At 36.8% G+C, this 18,432-nt stretch overlaps 1 protein-coding gene across 6 annotated transcripts in view; it reads left to right on the forward strand.

Moving 5' to 3' along the window:
* The window catches only part of PPM1L (protein phosphatase, Mg2+/Mn2+ dependent 1L), a 315,103-nt gene that overhangs the window by 199,791 nt on the left and 96,880 nt on the right, over positions 1-18,432 (forward strand). For 3 of the 6 annotated variants that reach the window (XM_058426712.1, XM_058426713.1, XM_058426711.1), the window contains 2 exons: positions 5-46; positions 18,056-18,230. In XM_058426712.1, the coding sequence (XP_058282695.1) occupies positions 23-46; positions 18,056-18,230 (199 nt within the window). In that variant the 5' untranslated portion in view covers positions 5-22. The remainder of the gene's footprint in view (positions 1-4; positions 47-18,055; positions 18,231-18,432) is intronic. The other 3 variants (XM_032173924.2, XM_032173927.2, XM_032173925.2) reach the window with 1 other exon arrangement.

Raw genomic sequence — 18,432 nt, forward strand, 5'->3', positions numbered from 1 at the left:
CTAGGGCACTTGTATCAACACAATGTGTTTTGAAGAAGAATCACAGGTACTACCTTGGGGAATATAAGGAAATTAATAATTGAGTATATTGTAGATGGCAAAGTTTGTAATTTTTCTAATCTCTTTCCATAATGATTTATGACATCTAGAACTTGCTTGTTGCAACAATAAATCTTCAGGTGGGTCATCCTTGTCTATGGACTATTTGGGTATAGGACATAAAGATAGGACACTGTTCCACAGCAGATTTTTTTTTCTTGCTGTTTGAGAGACACCAGCCTTCACTAAGCAGTTCATTATTTTCTAAGGTTGGAGCAGCTGTGGATCACCATAATTATGGATTTATTATGTCCCTGCCAATCTACTGTGAATCCTAATTCAAATTTTACATGTCTCTTTAGGGCCTTGTTAATTTTCTCATGATTATGCGGTTCCTGAAAAATGACAGTTTTGAGAATCTAAAGTTGCTTAAGTTAGTTTTTTATGAGGTATTGCCAATTGATCATTGTTTTTAGAATGCTTAATAACGTTTTTATTTTTAATCTTACATTAAATAAAGCAGCTGCCCTTTATAATGTCTGGCTGTATTTTTACCTATCCATTTTCTCTGAGGACTGCTACCAGACTACAATTTCTAAGACTCTCTAACTTTTTAGGTTATATGGTCAAGCGGAAAGAAATAAAACGCTTAAGAAAAATATCTGGAGTGTTAGAATTTTTAGATCAGAGCTATTTCAAGGTGAGGACGATGATGTGCAGCTTATTTTTGTGCACCGCAAATTTGACACAGTGCCCCATACATGAAAGCACATAATAAATGCGAGATAAAAAAATTAATTTTATATATTATATGTTATATACTATATATTGTTATATATAATATATGTTATATACTATATATTGTTATATATAATATATGTTGTATACTATACATTGTTATATATAATATATGTTGTATATTATATATTGCTATATATAAATATATGTTGTATGTTATATATTTATATATAATATATATTTTGTAGGTTAATATTGCTATATATAATATATATTTTGTATGTTATATATTACCATATATAAATATATTTATATTGTATATATAATATATGTTGTATTTATATTTTATATATAATATATATTTGTATGTTATATTTTATGTTATATATTGCTATATATAATATGTTGTATGTTATATATTGCTATATATTATATATGTTGTATGTTATATATTGCTATATATAATATATATGTTGTATGTTATATCTTGTTATATATAATATATATGTTGTATGTTATATCTTGTTATATATATTATATATGTTGTATGTTATATCTTGTTATATATAATATATGTTGTATATTATATCTTGTTATATATTATATATGTTATATTGTTATATATATGTTATATGTTATATATTATATATATTAGATATTATATATCTCTCTCTCTCTCTCCACTGATTTTGTTTTACTTTGGCCATCCATCTGTAACAGTGTTTGGCACATGTTTTCTGTAAAGAGCCATGTGGTAACTATCTTAGGCTTTGCATACCATCCAGTCCCTGTCTCAGCTGCTCAACTCTACCATTGTAGTGCAAAAGCAGCCATAGACAATATATAAACAAATGGGCAGAGCTATGTTCCAGCAAAACTTTATAAAGACGGATGTTTGGGCTTCAGTTTGCCACCCTGAATTTAGACCAACGCTCATAAAGAGGTCTCATCTCATGTGCTAACTTTGATTGATTGGTGGCTGCCTTGGAATACTGTATTGAGAAGGATTCTCAGGGTCAATCTAGGTTCAGTGGTAAATAATTCATTAGTTAATGGCTGCCATAGGCATTGTTTTGATCTTTCCTATAATTTATTTTGAGGACACTGTGACTTGTGCAGATGGTTGCCTTTATTTCTTTGCATTGGGTGCCAAGAAACTCAGAGTTACTTTTTAATCATCTGTAACAAATATAGTTGACCCTTGAACAACCTGGGTTTGAACTGCACAGGTCCACTTACACACAGATTTTCTTCTGTCTCTGTCAATCCTAAGACAGCAAGACCAACTCCTTTTTCTCCTCCTCCTCAGCCTACTCAACGTGAAGATAACAAGGATGAGACCTTTACGATGATCCACTTACACTTAATAAATAGTAAATATATTTTCCTTATGATTTTCTTAATAACATTTTCTTTTCTCTAGCTTACTTTGTTGTAAGAATACAATAGATAATACATATAACATACAAAATATGTATTCATCAACTATTTATGTTATTGGTAAGGCTGTCATTCAACAATAGGCTATTAGTAGTTACATTTTGGGGGAATCAAAAGTTATTTGTGGGTTTTTGACTGTGTTGGGGTTAAGGGTCAACTATGTATGTAACCCCATGTTGTTTAAGGGTCAATTGTAAAAGAAATAATAAAGCACATATTTTGCATCTAACTTTATCCCTAGCTTCATCTCAATTTTACCATCTTACTTTTCTTAGCCCAGAGTTCCTAAAACTTGCCTACATAAAATATTTATGAAACCATAGACTTTACCAAAGAGAAAAGGCTTACAGGGGGTTTGCAAGGACACATCTGCAAAACATTGATAATCATACCTACCTTGCAGGGTTGGTGAGAATTAAATGAAGTGATTAATATAAAATACCAAGCACAGTACCTGGCACATAGTAAATACTGCATACATGGTAGCTATTAAATGTATGCCTTCAGAGAGCTCCGCCAACCCACCTAGAAGGGTAAATCACATTACTTATGATTTCTCCAGCCCTCCTTGCAGGTAGGTGGAAAACCCCTGAAGATGTAAAAACTCTTTCTGGATTACCCAGATTTCATCTTGTGGAACTGAGTCCTCCCTGTGGGAAATACTAGGCCACCCTATACATTTGAGTATTTTTTTTCCTACTCCTCTGTTTGTGGGGAACTTTCTGTGTGGAACAGGACCACGTATCCACACAGGAAAATAACAAGGTGGGATTTGGAGTGGGGAGACCATTGGGCTTCTTTCCTTTGCCTTTGAAAGTGCCATTTTCTTGTCATACTGGGCAATTTCCATCAATTCTTAAAAGTTCATTTATATAATTTTATGCACTGAGTTTTGGGGCAAGAATTTTACAACTTGAGATGAATGATTTGAAGTTAGTTGATGCTTGTCAATTGAGGCTGTTTTAGCCCACAGTTCCCTTCATAAAATAATATCTTTTCTGACTTAAAAAATGACTAGTATAAGACCCAGATACGTTACAATTCTACATGCTATAGTGAAGAATCAAAATGGTATACATTCTACACTTGAGAGAAATGTGAAAGGAGAGTTGCCAACACTAAAGAAAAGCAACAGCATGAGTAAGAAAGAGAAAGAGTGAAAAACACACAAAGTGTTAACTGGCAAGTTAGGAGCTCATTAGGCCTAACCTTGTTCTTAACTCAGACTCTTCATCATAAACCCATTTTAATGAAACGAAATTCAGAAACTAATTTTTCCCGACAACAAATAGAAAGTTAGTATTGGTTTTAGTTGGGCAAATGTAGTGATATTTCTCCCTTCCTTAATGTTCCTCAGTAGTCCCAATGGCCGGTATCTAGACCTCAGAGCAATTTTGAAGCCTTTTCTCCTGTAAAATTACAACTTCTATTCACCCATGGCTCTAATTTATCCACATTTTTGAAAATTCATATCAATAAAATATGCTGTTTTTCCTGTCTATGTTAGCTTCTTCTTGCTCCTTATCCCTTTGTCTATGAACCTCCTCATCATTTTTTAGATCTTGGCTTTACATATCTCTCTCTGGAAACCCTCTTCTCCCTATTCCTCCTTCACCCCCAGCCAGGCTATTTAGGTTCTTTGTTTTATCTCATCAAAGAATCTTGTTCATTTCTATCTCCCCACTAGACCATAAGCACCATGAGAGCAGGGACATGTCTACTTCTGCCCACTCCCCAAGAACAGCTAAAAGGGCACACCTGTCTATGTAGCAAAATAGTGGGAAGATTCATGGGTAGTGGTGACAAGCCCTCCGAGCCTGGTGATAGCTGGTTGTCCAAGATAGAATCTTAGTTCAACTTTAAATTTACCTGCAGACCCACTTAATTCCCCTGTAAATTTAACTGTTAGTCTAAGAGGGACAGCTCTTTAGACACTAGGAAACAACCTTTATGTAGAGAGTAAAAAATATTATTTCCATAATTGGCCCAAAAGCAGCCATCAATTAAGAAAGCGTTCAAGCTCAACACCTAACCACCCAAAATTCTATCACACCACTGAACTCCTCACATCACATTGGACTAGTCTATTACTTTATAGAAGTAATAATGTTAATATAAATAACAATTTATCTCTAGCACCTAGCACAGTGTCCAGCACATAGTCGACATCCAATAAATATTAATTAAAAGGATATACTTCTAGCTTATGACTGTGTGACTGCCCATCCAGCTATTTTCTTATGGAGTTGAAGTCAGACTTGGGAAAAAGATATATTTTTCTCTGTAATGTTCATGAACTGTATGCCCATCCAAATTTTAAAATATGTCATTTTCTATTTACACAAGCAGGTGCAGTCACTGCTGAAACTATAGCTTTTCCACACAATTAGGTATCTCATTTTTCTCTTGCTAAAATAAGATACCCTTTCAAACCTTGTTTGCCTAGTTATGCAACACTGCTGGTGATGCTGAGTTCCTTTCCCTTCTGCTATATTTTGCTGCAGCTTTCCAGGATTCAAAGTCCCGCTTGCAGTCCTCAGGAGTGGGGGTCAGGTCAGTGTTCTTACCATGCCTGGGATGGTCAAGAGGAAATCATTGTGTTTTCACGGTGCTTTGCCACAGGTCATTTTGTGGCCTGTTTCATGCAGCTTGCTGAGATTTGCCTGATTGCCTACAAGCTGTTGGGAAAGGATTCCAGGTGCTCCCTTGCATTAGAAGTACACAAAGTCAGTTAGTTTGCTTCAGGAAAGAGCTCAGCCTTTTTGAAGCTGAGCAGACCAGCAATTTTGTATGATTAAAAAAAGCCTGTGGCACTGAGGGTTGAAAGGCCATGTAGGAATGTCATTGCATATAGTCAAGGTTTTCCCAGGAATTAAAAATGTTTATTTGCCAAACTCTGTCTTGGGGGATGCAAAAGGACTGTTCTTGTGGAGGGTCTTGTACAACCCTAGGTGTACATCAGAATTTGTTATAAAGCTTTGTAAAAATATACATGCCTAGACCTTAGAAAATTAGAATCTCTAGGGGGTAGAATCTGTTGTTTTTCACCTGTTAGTGAGCCTGTTAAAATACAGCAAACATTTAAAAAGTAGATTCTAGAGTCCTACCCTGAAAAAAGTTGATTTACTAAATATGGATAGGCCCCATGAATCTGCATTTTTAAAGAAGGCAATCCCCTCTTCCACCCTAGGTGACTTAGAAGCAGTTGGTTGGAATACTAGCCGTGAAGAAACACTGATGAAGCCCAGTGACCTAATTTTGCAGAAAAAACCGAAGCCCTGTCCTAGTGCCCTTCCCCTGTATGGAGCTAATAAGGCTTCACCATGACCCTATTTATAAGCTTTATACCTGTATTCCTAAAATGAGACATTAGATACTGTGTGTGTATTTCTGGGAAGAGGATTTGTTGCTCTCAAAGATTTTTTAGTCGGGTTGAAAATAATACAAAAATATTTGAAAACACAGTTTTATCATGAGATACAACAGACTGTGGCTCTGTCCAAACCTGCAGTCCTTGCAAGTGGGTTCCTGTGGTATAAAATAAGGTGTGATGCTCGGCACATATGTATAAAATAGTATGACATTTATATGATTTATGGCAGGAGAGAGGCAAATGTCAGAGTGATAGGAAGAACCATTGTGGGCACGGTCCCTTTTATCTTTCTTTGTGGTCATGTAGAGTTATCACTCATAGGATATTAAGCCTGGTTTTAAAGCACCCATTCCCCATCCTTTTCTGCGATCATGCCTACGTTGGACTAAGCGTGGGGGAAACCCACATAGGTGAAAACCTTCTGTCCTACCTGCTAGTTGCTCATAAACTAGTGGGAAGGCAAATAGGTGACTAGATAGAGACACTTTGAAGTGGTTGAGAGCTGTAACAGAGATCTGAACATAGGACATTGTGGTGACAAGTGGGAAAGCAATTGCTTTAATTCTGAGAGACTACTTTTGCAACCAAGGTGATGATTCCTATTTGTACAGAAGTTTTAAAACTATTTGTATGCAGTAGATGCTACTGAATTTCGTTCTTTATTTACCTATATGTGAGATACAACAAATTAAATTTGTGTCATTAGGTTAGCCTCAAACAAGCTTTGATGGCAGGTCTCGAAGCGGAAGCCAGAGACAGAGAAGAGTAATTTAGAACTTCAAGGAGCGCAGATCTTTGTGTTTTCCTCCACACAAAGTTAAATTTCAGAGTAGAGAACATTTGTCTTTCTTTATCTTCACTTTCATACTTTACACTCCATTCCCAGGAGTCTCCTTGGGTGCCTTATTTCTTGTCAATCCACCTCCTTGTAGGTAAAAATCTGATCAACTTGCTTACACTAAGACTGAATATTTACTTAGTATACTACTCCTCCTTAAAATATTTACCTGTTGGTAGGTGAAGAGCTGGCATTAACCAAAGATTGAAGCTATAATGATAGAATTTCAGGCGTAAAAAAAGGGAAAACGATTTGGGGGTGGGGATCTTTTTGGGGTTACTCACATCACGCTAAATAAGGCAGTTACCAGCTCCCTGGACAGCAAGACCAGGCCTTCTCCATACCCCAACTACACATACAAGGAGCCTTAATCTAATACGGGTTTTGAAGGCACTTCTTAAAGTCATGTCAGATTGGAGACAGAAGCCCAACTGGCATTCGTGTGGAGCTTCCCTGCCACCCTGGCCACACCTGCCTTCTGGAGGTCCACTCTAAAAAGCCTGGTAGGTAGCTGCAGGGCAGAAGCCAAATGAGGCCCAGTAGGAGTTCTCTGGCACTACTCCTATATAAATAGTGGTTGCTAGCCAAAGAACATTTTTATCTGACCATGTTTTGGCTACCTCCTAAGCAGCTGCTCTACTGTCATAGCTTCAGAGTTCTTTTTGATTAATAACTCATGAGTGTTTTATAATTCACTTCTACCAGTTCCACTGGCTTCCTGAATTCCCAAGGGCATTTTCAGTTAGCATTCCACATGGAACTTTCTGGAATACATTTGGATAGCACTAATGGAAGTTAATATTTCTCCAAGCTCTATAGCCCAAGATTCAGAAAGGGAAGGGAATTTTATCAGTAATTAACCATAATTTTCTCTGAATTATGAAACATAGTTCTCTCTGTAAACAAATATTACTTTTCATTTTTCTTCTATAGATCTCAAGTGCATAGAATGTGAAACATCTTCTTTCTGTAACCGCAGAAAAGACAGGAACTCACCCATCACAAAATTTAGCCAGACTGCTTTGGCTGAGTGCCGCTTGTTTTCTCCACAGATTGATGAGAAAGTCCGACATTAGGCTGTTTTTATGTTGCTATCCCTCAGGGGAACATAGATGTGTATTTGTGCTTTAAAACAAAAACATCATGAAACTAGTACAAATTATTCCCCCTGAATCCCTTAACCTATCCCTGGAATATGTGTAATATTGAGGGGCAAAGAATTCATCATCGCTGTCGCGGTAGGGAAGTAAGGTCAACTTTTTGTTAAGACTATAAAGCAGATACATTTTTTAATCCTTTAGAGTTTGAGGGTAGATTTTGATCGAAATAATAAGATAAGGAAAATGGGCCACATAGCTGAATAATGTTTGATAATTTGGCAAAATTATGTTTTATTGCAATTACAGGGTAAGATCTAGAAAAGAGAGGTAAGTTAGTTTTTATGTACAAAAGCATCCATCTGCAATTAGGGAAGCCATCATACAGAAAGTGGGATTTGAGTGATGTTGCACACTCTGGCACGCTTGGTGCTACCACATGAATATAGTGTCAGATTGAATATGAATTAGATGAATGATAAAGTTATTCGAGGTTTGTCACATTAGGAATTCCAAAGGAATTGTCTGGGATAATCTGTAACTTAGTAGTCCATCACTTTAATGCTTAAACTAAATGGGAACTTTAGCCTTCATATTCAGCCGGTTAGATGACTTCAAGTCTTTCACACACTGAGTGTTATGCCCTCTGCGGCAGTCGCTTTACCACACGACTAGCATTTGCACGTCTGCAGCTTTGGTTCTCCAGAGCAATGTTAAATCTCTGTAATAGGTGCAAGATTTCATTTTTATGCTCCTGGTTTAAGCCTGGGACTTTTTCCTGATGCCATCTCTCTTGAAGGAATCAAATTTGCCTTCTTGAGGCAGAATTATGAATTCAGGAGTGCAAGACGGTCATCTCAAAGACACTTTTCTTATTTGAATAACCTCTCCAGGTTAGAAGTGCCAAAGACTAAAAATGGCAAGAAATGACACTCTTGGAAGGCATGAGAGAAGAATAACTCCCTTGCCTTATGTTGTCTTCCTGGTGGGCAAGGGCACTCACTCTGACTTTATTTTAAAGTGCCTGGAGCCAAAGAGCAGCTGTCAAAAGTTAATGATATGTTACCATAAGAAAGATGGATTCCAAGGTGAAACTAAGTAAATTAACGTGTGGTCTGTGTGCTGGCTGCTGCCAGATCAGCAAACACACATCCCCTTCTCTTCAAGGGCAGGGAAACCTTGCCTGCAATAAAATATTACTCCCTTCTCTCTTCTTTCTTGCTCTGATGTGAATTTCGAAGGATTCTCATGATAATCTCTCCTTTATCTTATGAATACCTTGTGATCATCCCTCAGTGACCATTTCCCTAAATTCAGCCCATTTTCTACTCAGTATTTGCAGAATCGATTCTCATCTTACTTCCCTTGTATGTCTTCCTCAGTGCCAAAGTCTCCTCACAGGAGAGGGCCACTGATCAGATGTCCTTAAAGCCAGATCTAGCATCTTATTTTATGATTTATCAGTGTTTTTAAATTTATCAGTGTTAAATTTACTATTGACATGAGTGCAAAGGTCAGCCCTTTTGCTTTTGTCCCTTTTTTTTCCAGCTTTAGAAGGCTGTGTCCATTCACAGTCAACACACATAAGTGAAGCAGAAGCCCTGTGTGTTTTTTAGGCATATATGTGGTGTAAACATAAATTGAAAGGCACTGCCATCAATTATTTGTCCCATTCAGTTTAATGGAGCTTGAGGGTTTCTCTCTCTTTTCAGATTATAATTGTGTGTGTTCGTGTGTGTTAAATAAAATGGAGGGGGAAAGGTAATTTATAAAATTGTGAAATTTGAGGGGTATTAAAATTCTTAAGCTTTTTATCTTGGCAAAGCACTCTGTAGACCATCCATGAGGCAAAAATCCCTTTTCTTCTTAAGATGTATGTCTGAGGTTTTGAAATCTTAAAATCTCAACTCTTGATTTTTCAGTTACTTGGAAATTGGGTCTCCATATCAGGAACAACATTTACAACATACTTCATTACAAAGTTAATGATAAATGCATTTCTTGGTTTAAAAAATATCTTCTAAATAAGAATTTATTGAGTATAGAGGCACTTTCTTTTTGATTATCATTACCTAAAACTTCATAAAATTGCTTACTATTCACTAAGTCTTAGAATTGGTAATAAAATAGAATATTTGTTAAAAAGTGAAGGAGCAAAAATAAAAAACTCACACAACCATGACATATGAATTATTAAGTAAAAATTATTATGTGATGAAGCGTATTTTCATAGTTAAGGACATCAGAAGCCTGTTTTTATTTTAAGTCCACTAAAAGTCAAAATGAGTAACGTAACAAAATGAGTAAAGTAACTTGACCTTGACACTTTTTTTTCCCAGAGAAATATACTAAAAGTGATTTGAAACATAGGTCTAGTTTACTTGTGATCTTTTTCTAATGGCGGTTCTATTAGAATTTAATTACATCACTTATTATCTTTCCTTGAAGAGAAGCTTTTGGCTCCCTGGAAACTTGCAAATAAGTTTAATACCTTTTCCTCACAGAGATTTTGGAGGGGTTATCGTGATGGTGGTGGATATTCCCTAAAATATGGAGAGATGAATAGTTTTCAGGCTTACTGTTAAATTTTCAAGAGTAAATTTAATATGTTGTGTAACTTTATTCAGTTTTTCCGTTGCTTTTAACAGCTTTGCCCTCAGCTTTAGCTTCCAGTTACGCAGCATTGAAGGCATGTTTTTCTTTCCCATCTGTTGGGAAGCTTTGCTCATGTGTTCTTTTGTTCTATTCTGGGTTTTATCCCAGCCTGGGGCTGCTTTACCTTGTAAAGAAGTGACCACAGTAGGCGTTGCCATCTTTGTAAGAAATTATTTTTTTTCTAATTTAATATCAATTTGTGTTTCCTGCTCCAATACTCACTGTATAACCGAGGATAAGTTTCTTAACCTCTCTGAGTCTGTTTCTTCATCTGTAAAAATCTATTAGGGTTGTTGTAAGGATTACATATGCTAGCACATTTAAAGCATTCAGCACAGTGCTGGCACCTAGAAATACTGTTTTATTTTATAAAATTTGGAAAACTTCAGAGAGAAAAAATAAAAATCACCCCAATTTTTATTACTCTGACATAACTAATGATACACATTAATTTAATTCACCCTTTTTTTCCCCTCACACATGAGGTATACAAACTACTTTGTAATCTCCTTGTTTTTGAAAATGTCTCACCCTGTCACTCAGGCTGGAGTGCAATGGCGGCATCTCAGCTCACTGCAACCTCCACTTCCTGGGGCTCAAGCAGTCCACCCACCTCAGCTTCCTGAGTATCTGGGACCACAGGTGTGTGCCACCACGCCTGGCTGTTTTTTTGTATTTTTAGTAGAGACAGGGTCTTGCCATGTTAGCCAGGCTGGTCTTGATCTCCTGAGCTCAAATGATCCGCCCACCTCAGCCTCCCAAAATGCTAGGATTACAGGGGTGAGCCACTGTGTCTGGACTTAATCTGCTTTTTATTATGAATATTTTCCTACATAATTTAGTACTCTTTTATAACACAATTTTTAATTGCTTATTCTGTTGATAGTTTCTTTTGCTGTTTGGAAACTCTGTAGTTTAATTAAGTCCCGTTTGTCTATATTGTTGCTTTTGCCCTTAGGGTCTTCATAATCAATTCTTTGCCTAGGCCAATGTCTGAAGAATATTTCCTAGGTTTTTGTTTTTTTTTTTTTCTTTTTTTTTTTTTTTTTTCTTTCTTTTTTTTTTTCTTCCTTCTTCCTTTTTCTTTCTTTCTTTCCTCCTCCCCTCCCTTTCCTTTCCTTTCCTCTCCCTCCCTCCCTCCTTCCTTTTCCTTCCTTCCTTTCTTTTTCTTTCTTTCTTTCTTTCTTTCTTTCTTTCTTTCTTTCTTTCTTTCTTCTTTCTTTCTTTCTCTGTCTCTCTCTTTCTTCTTTTTTTGATGGAGTATCACTGCTGGAGTATCAGGCTGGAGTGCAATGGTGCGATCTCTGCTCACTGCAACCTCTGCCTTCTGGGTTCAAACGATTCTCCTGCTTTAGCCTCCCGAGTAGCTGGGACTACAGGCACGCACCACCATGCCCAGCTAATTTTTGTATGTTTAGTAGAGACAGGGTTTCACCATGTTGGCCAGGATAGTCTCGATCTCTTGACCTCGTGATCTGCCTGCCTCGGCCTCCCAAAGTGCTGTGATTACAGGTGTGAGCCACCGCGCCTGGCCTTCTTTTTTAAATTATTTTTTAAAATTGGTCTTTAAATTCTACCAGAATTATTTCCTGATTATTTTTCTGTGTTCCCCTCCTATCTTAATTTCTCTCCCTAAAGGCTGTTTAGCACTTAACATAACTTATGCATTAAATAAATATATTAATTTATCTCAGGATTCATGCGTATTTTTGCATTACTTTGTAAAATGTGTTTTTCTAGTATTTCATGTGTGTTTTGTCTGCATATTAAAATTGCAGTTTCCTTTATGGTAAAGGCTTGTTTTCCCAACAGTTCAAGCCTAATATGTATTACTCAGCAGACAGTCAATAAATTAGAATTGGCTGGCTAACAAGTTTTCTTTTTTTTTTTTTTTTGAGACAGAGTCTCACTCTGTCGCCCAGGCTGGAGTGCAGTTGCATGATTTCGGTTCGCTGCAAGCTCCGCCTCCCGGGTTCATGCCATTCTCCTGCCTCAGCCTCCCATGTAGCTGGGACTACAGGCACCTGCCACCATGTCCAGCTAATTTTTTTTGTATTTTTAGTAGAGACGGGGTTTCACCATGTTAGCCAGGATGGTCTCCATCTCCTGACCTCGTGATCTGCCCGCCTCAGCCTCCCAAAGTGTTGGGATTACAGGCGTGAGCCACCACGCCCGGCCAAGTTTTCTTTTTAAGATGAATTGTGAAACATTTAGCAGATCTCGAAATATACTTTTGCACCACCCCACCTGAATTCTTTAATATGTATTAGTTCTTAAACAATATACCATATAATAGTAAATAGTTTTTTAGCCTAATGACCAGCATCAGCATTCTACCTACATTTCCAGAATTTAGGTTCTTAATCATTCTGCTTCTTTTCATTTATCCCTCTTACCCACTGAGTTCTTTTTATAGAGTTTACTGTAACCCTTTAATGTCTTCCAGACTAACGCTAGAATGGGTAATATAAATATATGTAAATTCTGTAAAAAGGCACATTCAGCACCTTTTTTACCCTGCCTTGTAAGTTTTTAGCTCATCTTTTTACTCTAGCTGTTGCCGAAGCCACCATCTTTTCAGGTCTAACTGAAGGGAACCTGTGAACTTTTTTGCACTTTCTTCCCTAAGATTTCTCTTCAGCCATTTAGGATATGTCTGGCTAAACATAAAGCTGAAAGTCTAGGTGTAATTAACATCCTGCAAGGCAACCTTTAACTCAGGTGTACAGCTCTGATGTACATTACACATGATTCCTCAAAGGGTCCCTAGAAGAATCAGTCAACCCCATTGCCAAATGCAGAAATAAAGGCAAGAATGGAGAAGATCAAATGATTATGGAGAGGAAAGCATTAAATAAAGCCTCATGCAGCTTTAAGTGTGAAACACATAATTTGCCATTTTGGAGTGTGAATTATGATTGGGTTTGAGCTGTTTACTTTTCTAAAACAATGGCATGAAAGAAAATTAAAGACCAAGAATAGTTCCATTTGCCAGTAGAAAACCAGACTTTTATTCTCTATCTGAAATTGTGAAAGGAAGATCTATATGCAAGAAAGAATTAGGAACTGTCAAAACATTTTCTCCCAAGCTATCTGAAAGTACTTGATTTTTGCATAGTGTCTAAGTATTGAGCTTCTATGGTACCAAGCATCGAACCAGATGTGGGGGAACACAGTAATGTGTAAGATACAGTCCTTATTTCCACCAGATGGAGGAGCTAAAGTACCTATACCTGTACAAACACAAAATAATTGGAAAGCTGTTGGATGCTCTTAGATGTTCAAGTTAGGTTAGGCAATACTAACAGTATATACATGGCATATGAGCCAAACTTTGAAAGGTATGAAGGATTGACTAAAACCAATAAGAGACCATGAGTATTTGGTTTTCTGTTCCTGTGTTACTTTGCTAAGGATAATGGCCTCCAGCTGCATCCATAAGCCTGCAAAGGACATGATCTCATTTTTTTTATAGCTGCATAGTATTCCATGGTGTATATGTACTACATTTTCTTAATCTAGTTTATCATTGATGGGCATTTAGGTTGATTCCATGTCTTTGCTGTTGTGAGTAGTGCTGCAATGAGCATATGCGAGCATGTGTCTTTATAATAGTATGATTTCTATTCCTTTGGGTATATGCCCAGTAATGGGATTGCTGAGTCAAATGGTATTTCTGTCTTTAGGTCTTTGAGGAATCACCACACTGTCTTCCACAATGGCTGAACTAATTTACACTCCCACCAGCAGTGTAAAAGTGTTCCTTTTCCTCCACAACCTTGCTAGCATCTGTTATTATTTGAATTTTTTTTTTTTTTTTTTGAGACAGAGTGTCGCTCTGTCGCCCAGGCTAGAGTGCAGTGGCGTGATTGCGGCTCACTGCAAGCTCCGCCTCCTGGGTTCACCCATTCTCTTGCCTCAGCCTCCTGAGTAGCTGGGACTACAGGTGTCTGCCACCACACCCGGCTAATTTTTTGTATTTTTAGTAGAGACGGGGTTTCACCATGTTAGCCAGGCTGGTCTTGATCTCCTGACCTTGTGATCCACCCGCCTCAGCCTCCTAAAGTGCTGGGATTACAGGCGTGAGCCACCGCACCCGGCCTCTCATTGTGTTTTAATTTGCATTTCTCTAACGATCAGTGATGTTGAACTTCTTTTCATGATTGTTGGCTGCATGTATGTGTTCTTTTGAAAAGTATCTGTTCATGTCCTTTGCCCACTTTTTTATGGGGTTGTCTTTTTCTTGTAAATTTGTTAAAATTCCTCATAGATGTTGAATATTAGACCTTTGTTAGGTGCAGAATTTTCAAAAATGTTCTCCCATTCTGTAGGTTGTCTGTTTACTCTGATGATAGTTTCTTTTGCTGTGCAGAAGCTCTTTAGATTAATTAGATACTATTTGTCAATTTTTGCTTTTTTTGCGATTGCTTTTGGTGTCTTCAGCATGAAATCTTTGCCCATGCCTATGTCCTGAATGGTGTTGCCTAGGTTGTCTTCCAGGATTTTTATAGTTTTGAGTTTTACATTAAAGTCTTTAATCCATCTTGAGTTAATTTTTGTATATTGTGTAAGGAAGGGGTCCAGTTTCAATCTTCTGCGTATGGCTAGCCAGGAATCCCATGGTGTGCTTTCAATAATGTAGAGTACATCAATATTTGTAAAATGTGAATTATGGAACTATTTCCTGTACCTCATAGGCATTTCAAGGAAAAAAATTAATGACAGATATTACACTGAGTAACAAGGTAGTGTGAGTTCAAAAATAGTTATTGTGCAGTGTGTCTCTTCATTTTCCAGTGTCAGGGAAAAAATGTTATTAAATTCTACAATTAAATGTGTTGCACAAATGTGCTGTGTCCATTTATATTTTATGGAATAATTTCATTTGTTCTGCACTAGCTGGCTGGCAGAGAAATTGAACAATGTTTGGTGATGTTAAAGTTGTAATTTTGTCAGCAACAGAATTAGGAAATATAAATCTGAAACTAAAATGTGTTGTGTTACCTTTGGCTACTCTAGGGGCTAAAATATAACTTTTCACCACCACTTCCCAGTGGACTTTTCCTGGGAAGTCAGTTGTCATTGTTCTGGCAAGTCTCTTTTCATCCTAAATTGTGTTAACATTTAAAGAGAAAATCATGAAGGTTATAAAGAAATATATTTTAGGGTATGTACCCAAAGGAAAAGAAGTTATTTTATGAAAAAGACGCGTGCATGTGCATGTGTATAGCAGCACAATTCACAATTGCAAAAATGTGGAACCAACCTAAATGCCCACCAACCAACAAGTGGATAAAGAAAATGTGTTGTATATACACCATGGTATGCTACTCAGCCATAAAACGGAATGAAAGAATGGCATTTGCAGCAATTTAGATGGAGTTGGAGACCGTTGTTATATGTAAAGTAACTCAGAAATGGAAAACCAAATATCATAAATTCTCACTTATAAGCGGGAGCTAAGCTATGAGGATGCAAAGGCATAAGAATGATATAATGGACTTTGGGGACATAACGGGGAGGGTGGAAAGGAGAAGAAGGATAAAAGACTAAATATTGGGTACAGTGTCCACTGCTCCAGTGATGGGTGCACCAAAATGTCAGAAATCACCACTAAAGAACTTATTCATGTAACCAAAAAACTACTGAAATAACATTTTTAAAAACCAAATACATTTTAAAGACAATTTTTAAAAATTACAATAGTAAGAACATGGAAACAATACAAAAATGTGGAACGTAGAAAGTATTGTCTGTGCGTGGTTGCTCACGCCTGTAATCCCAGCACTTTGGGAGGCTGAGGCGGGTGGATCACCTGAGGTCAGGAGTTCAAGACCAGCCTGGCCAACATGGTAAAACCCTGTCTCTACTAATAATACAAAAAAAATTAGCTGGGCATGGTGGCAGGCGCTTGTAGTCCTAGCTACTCAGGAGGCTGAGGCAGGAGAATCGCTTGAACCCAGGAGGTGGAGGTTGCAGTGAGCCGAGATCATGCCATTGCACTCCAGCCTGGGCAACAAGAGTGAAACTCTGTCTCAAAAAAATAAAAATAAAAAAATAAAGTGTCTTCCACAGTTGGAGTATACTCTTCCATATCTTCTCCTATGCCTATATGATAATACTAAATACACTATATATATATGTGTCACTTAATTATGCTCATATATATGTATATATATCTTGTAGGATATAGTATACCTGATATTCTGTGACTTTGATTTTTAACCTCAACAATATATCATGGTATTCTTCCTGGTCAGTACATATAGTCCTATCTCGTTTTTTCCAAAGGCTATAGAGGATACTACTCTATAAATGAAAAAAACTGAACCTCTGTTGATTAGCATGTATTATATGTATATATAGATATATATCAGTATGTATGTTTAATGCATACTTATTTTAAGTTGTACAATTAATAGCTGTACAGAATTTTAAAACTTGATACATTGTAACTACATATTTATGAGGTACAGTTTGATGTTTCAATACATGTATATCTTGTATAGTGTTCAAATCAAGGTAGTTAGCATATCCCTTATCTCATTCATTTATAATTTAGTTATGTTGGGAACATTCAAAAACCTTTATTCTAGCTATTTTGTAATATATGACACCTTACTGATAACCATAGTCACCCTACTGTGCAACATAACACTACGGGTTTTTCTTTTTTCTGTGTAGATGAGTCTTTGCCTTATTCTAAGCAAAGATTGCCCCAGAGACCATCTTTTAGGTTTTTTTTTTTTAGCAGTTTTTTTGGTGTGTGTTTGTGAAGTTTTATACTGGTTATGAATATAATTTTGAACAATATATGGTGGACTTCATTGATTGATTTATTAACCTTAGACACTATGTGAGTAAAGCAGGACTGCACTGCAAGGAGATGCTAAACTTTTGACATGCCCAAGAGAGAAGTTTTATAAATTTCAGAATTCTCCTGATTTATGCATGCCTCCTGTCACTTAATTATGCTCATAAAATTCTGCTTAACTAGCACTGGGATTCTCAACTTGGAGAGAAAAGAGTATGCTACCACTGCAGCCTACCAGAAGAACATGTCAGAATCTTTGGGAAAATCTTTTCAAAATATGCATATCTTCCTTCCTACCCCCAAGTGGAACATGCTTACCTGATTGAAAATCACTGCATGTAATTAGTTGTTACTAATTGGAATGTAACTATTTGGGAGTGTGTTGTACAGATAGTGTAAAAGCAAAAAACAAACAGCAACAACAACAACAAACTTGTCAAAGTAAGAATTATGTATATGTAAGCTTAAGGCATTTAAGTGGTGAAGTTTTTTTTTTTTTTTGCCCCAAGTTAAGGGGCATTGTTTTAAATCTCCTCATTTTCTGTTTATCCCATTATTTCATTTTCAGCCCTAGCAGAGGACTCTCCTTTATAAAATTCACTTTACAAGAGTTCTTATGTAAACATTAATGAGTAGAGACTAATAAAACAAAGTAGGGATGTGGATACCATAGCATGGATGGGGTCATTGCTGAGATGAGTGACTGTCTACTGCGTAGTAGACAAGGGCAAGTCAAATTTGTATCCAGCAAAATCACTGTCAGGGGCTTTCAGTTCACTATAATAGTTGAAACTCTGAGCACTAAATCTGTGAATATCTAACCAAATCTATCATCTTTTATACCTTTAAACCTAGTAGAAAACTCTTAGAGGTCTGTGATTCTGTCTATTTGAAGATCACCTTACTGGGTCCAGTGGATACTAAAAATGACAATGACAAGGACATGCTTGTCTGGAGGGTTGGTTTCACAGTGCTTTGAGCTTTCTCTATAGCACCTGAGGGTAAGTAAAAAGTCTAAGAGGAGAATTTCTAATGGAGTTCTCTGACTGTTTTGTCTGCAGACTGCAGCTGAATATGTAAAATCTCGACTCCCAGAGGCCCTTAAACAGCATCTTCAGGACTACGAGAAAGACAAAGAAAATAGTGTGTTGTCTTACCAGACCATCCTTGAACAGCAGATTTTGTCAATTGACCGAGAAATGCTAGAAAAATTGACTGTATCCTATGATGAAGCAGGTATGTTTGTTTTTAAAACACACATTTTTTTTTCTCCTTGCAAAAAAATTTCATTATAAACCTTGGTTAAACTTGGTAAAAGGTTAAGGGCAAGCTAGATTCAAAGTTATGTAACATGGACTAATAGTAAGTTTCTTCTCTGTAGTTTTAATCTCAAGATGGTCAGAAGATTCCAAAAAATGGATCTTAAATATCAAATACC

Source organism: Hylobates moloch, unplaced genomic scaffold (assembly GCF_009828535.3).
Source record: "Hylobates moloch isolate HMO894 unplaced genomic scaffold, HMol_V3 SCAFFOLD_13, whole genome shotgun sequence".
Lineage (NCBI taxonomy): Eukaryota > Metazoa > Chordata > Mammalia > Primates > Hylobatidae > Hylobates > Hylobates moloch.